Source organism: Lemur catta, chromosome 6 (genome assembly GCF_020740605.2).
Source record: "Lemur catta isolate mLemCat1 chromosome 6, mLemCat1.pri, whole genome shotgun sequence".
Classification (NCBI taxonomy): domain Eukaryota; kingdom Metazoa; phylum Chordata; class Mammalia; order Primates; family Lemuridae; genus Lemur; species Lemur catta.
This window is the reverse complement of record NC_059133.1, coordinates 92,344,945-92,348,122: the sequence shown is the minus strand read 5'-3', so window position 1 is coordinate 92,348,122 and position 3,178 is coordinate 92,344,945. Positions and strand designations below refer to the sequence as shown.

Below are 3,178 nucleotides of genomic sequence, written 5' to 3'. Positions count from 1 at the left end.
TTCTTAGTTCCACACCTAGTGAGAAGAGACTTAAATAGGATCTAGTTGGAAAGTAATATTATTCATTACATTGATGATGTATTCATACAATCTGAAGACCTAGGTAAGATTGAATTAGTGCACAATGCATGTTAATTATAAGAGGCCTATTAACTCAACTGAAATACAGGTTCCAGGACAAACAATAAAACTCCTTGACTTTCACTTGGATGGGGGAGAATAGAGACATCCCTCAGAGCACCCCTCAGCCAGCTCCACAATCACAGCAAGAGATGCAAAGACTGTTGGGCTGTTAAGGTGGTGGAGAAATTACACGCCCCTGTTCATGAAATTATCAAGAAAAAAGTTGCATTTGCATGAAAATAGGGCCTTTTTGGAGATTAAAAAGCCATTGTAAAGCCCTTTGGGTCCTCTGGAACCTCAAGCTGAAATGATTTTGGAAGTTTCTACAACAGGCAGCTAAGCCATGCTGACTGCAGACTCTGGCAAAAGCCTGTTTGTTACTGCCACTTAGTGGCTACCTGTGAGATTTTGGAATCGAAAGCTATCTCGTGCAGCTTCAAGAAATAACATACCGGCTCCGGTCTTCCTCCGCCTCCTGCCGCAGGGATCTTAACTGTGGCCGGTGTCATCTGTCTCCGCAATGCCCCCCAAGAAACAGGCTCAGGCCGGGGGCAGCAAAAAGGCGGAGCAGAAAAAGAAGGAAAAGATTATCGAAGACAAAACTTTTGGTTTAAAGAATAAGAAAGGAGCAAAGCAACAAAAGCTTATCAAGGCTGTCACTCATCAAGTTAAATTTGGTCAACAAAATCCACGTCAGGTAGCACAGAGTGAAGCTGAAAAGAAATTGAAGAAAGATGACAAGAAGAAAGAATTGCAGGAACTAAATGAGCTGTTCAAACCTGTAGTTGCTGCTCAAAAAATAAGTAAAGGTGCAGATCCCAAATCTGTGGTATGTGCATTCTTCAAGCAAGGACAGTGTACTAAAGGAGATAAGTGTAAGTTTTCTCATGACTTGACTCTGGAGAGAAAATGTGAAAAGAGAAGTGTTTACATTGATGCAAGAGACGAAGAACTTGAAAAAGATACTATGGATAATTGGGATGAGAAAAAGCTGGAAGAAGTAGTAAACAAGAAGCACGGTGAGGCGGAAAAGAAAAAACCAAAAACTCAAATAGTATGCAAGCATTTCCTTGAAGCTACTGAAAACAACAAGTATGGCTGGTTTTGGGTATGCCCTGGAGGGGGTGATATTTGCATGTATCGTCATGCACTTCCTCCTGGATTTGTGTTGAAAAAAGATAAAAAGAAAGAAGAGAAAGAAGATGAAATTTCATTAGAAGATCTAATTGAAAGAGAGCGTTCTGCCCTAGGTCCAAATGTTACCAAAATCACTCTAGAATCTTTTCTTGCATGGAAGAAAAGGAAAAGACAAGAAAAGATTGATAAACTTGAACAAGATACGGAAAGAAGGAAAGCTGACTTCAAAGCAGGGAAAGCGCTTGTGATCAGTGGCCGAGAGGTGTTTGAGTTTCATCCTGAACTGGTCAATGATGATGATGAGGAAGCAGATGATACCCGCTATACCCAGGGAACAGGTGGTGATGAGGTTGATGATTCAGTGAGCATAAATGACATAGATTTAAGCCTGTATATCCCAAGAGATGTAGATGAAACAGGTATTACTGTAGCCAGTCTTGAAAGATTCAGCACATATACTTCAGATAAAGATGAAAATAAATTAAGTGAAGCCTCTGGAGGTCGGGCTGAAAATGGTGAAAGAAGTGATTTGGAAGAGGACAACGAAGGTGAGGGACAAGAAAATGGAGCCATCGATGCTGTTCCTGTTGATGAAAATCTTTTTACTGGAGAAGATCTGGATGAACTAGAAGAAGAATTAAACATGCTTGATTTAGAAGAATGATATCAAACAAGTCAATGAAAAAATTTTCAGCTCAGCATGAGTTGAAATTGACTACATTAATTTTTTTCTGCCTAGAATGAACAGGATGTTTATTTCCCATGCTGATTCTAGAGGGCTTAGCCTCCTCCAAAAAAAAAAAAAAGGAATACTCTCCCTACGTCTTCTCTTCTGACTTTGGCTACATCTCATAGTAAGTTCAGAGTAGTTCATGATAAATTGAAAATATAATGGTTATTGCAGAAAATGATCGATCGTTGTAACTGTCACTCAAGTAGAACTGTAACTGCTTTTCCAGCTTTTGGTTTTCACTGGGCATGTGTTATTACCAAGAACAACATAAATTTACATTTAAAATACCCTTCATTTGACGCAGTTTTTAATGAGTGATTTAATTTCTTTTGTATTTATATGTTTAAAAGACTGCCTAAAACAAGAGCCACTGTACTTCATAAAAGGAAACTGCATATGCAGATTCAGTATCGTATGTTTGGGCAATTAGATGAGTGTTTAAAATGGAACTACTTTTATCTGACAGAATCAACTACGATGCCCTGTGTTAAACTGTTTAAAAGTTTTCCCTCTTCTTTTCTGCCAATAAAGTTGTAAATAAAGACCATCATACATTAAAATCCAAAAAAAAAAAAAGAAATAACATACCGCTTGAAAGGAAATTGCTAGCTTGCTACTAGGTTCTAGTTTAAACTGATTCTATTACTGAAGGACATAAAATTATTTAGAAACCTATAACAACCTGGCTTATATCATAGCATAGTTCCAATAAGAAGTTAAATGTGCAGAATTCCTTCCTTAAGTGGAAAGGATATACTCAAGACTGTGATGGGGGTATCCAATGCATACATAATCAGGTGGCTGCTACACCATTAGTCCCAATATCAGGCTTCCCTGAGGAGTCAGCTAAACCCATAGCTGAATGGGCCCCTCTCCATGGTCAGTTATCAGATGAGGTCAAAGAAGCAGTATGGTTTACAGATGGTACATCAAGGGTGAAGGGCTGGCACCCAACTTGGGAAGTGACAGCTCTGCGATCAGTTACTGGTTGGATGTGCTTTGCTTAAAGGACAAAATTAAGAGTGGTGTTTCTCATGGCATCAAAGTAAGTAGATACTAACAATAAGGGTATGGATTTTTACTGATTCTTTTTCAGTTGCCTGAAATATTGACTGGCAGTATAGTCTAGAAAAGATGACTTAGGTAGCTGGAAGATCTTTACAGAAACAAAAACATAAAACCTAG

General features: G+C 38.6%; 1 protein-coding gene across 1 annotated transcript; it reads left to right on the top strand.

Annotated features, from left to right (window-relative positions):
- The first annotated feature begins 617 nt into the window (after positions 1–617).
- Positions 618–2,570, top strand: LOC123640071 (zinc finger CCCH domain-containing protein 15-like). Its single transcript, XM_045554412.1, has one exon. The coding sequence runs from the start codon at positions 644–646 to the stop codon at positions 1,922–1,924; it is 1,281 nt and encodes a 426-aa protein (XP_045410368.1). The 5' UTR covers positions 618–643; the 3' UTR covers positions 1,925–2,570.
- Positions 2,571–3,178: the final 608 nt, after the last annotated feature.

What these genes read in the sequence shown, in the direction of transcription:
- LOC123640071 (XM_045554412.1), top strand. Translation starts at nt 644, where the DNA reads ATGCCCCCCAAGAAACAGGCTCAGGCCGGGGGCAGCAAAAAGGCGGAG.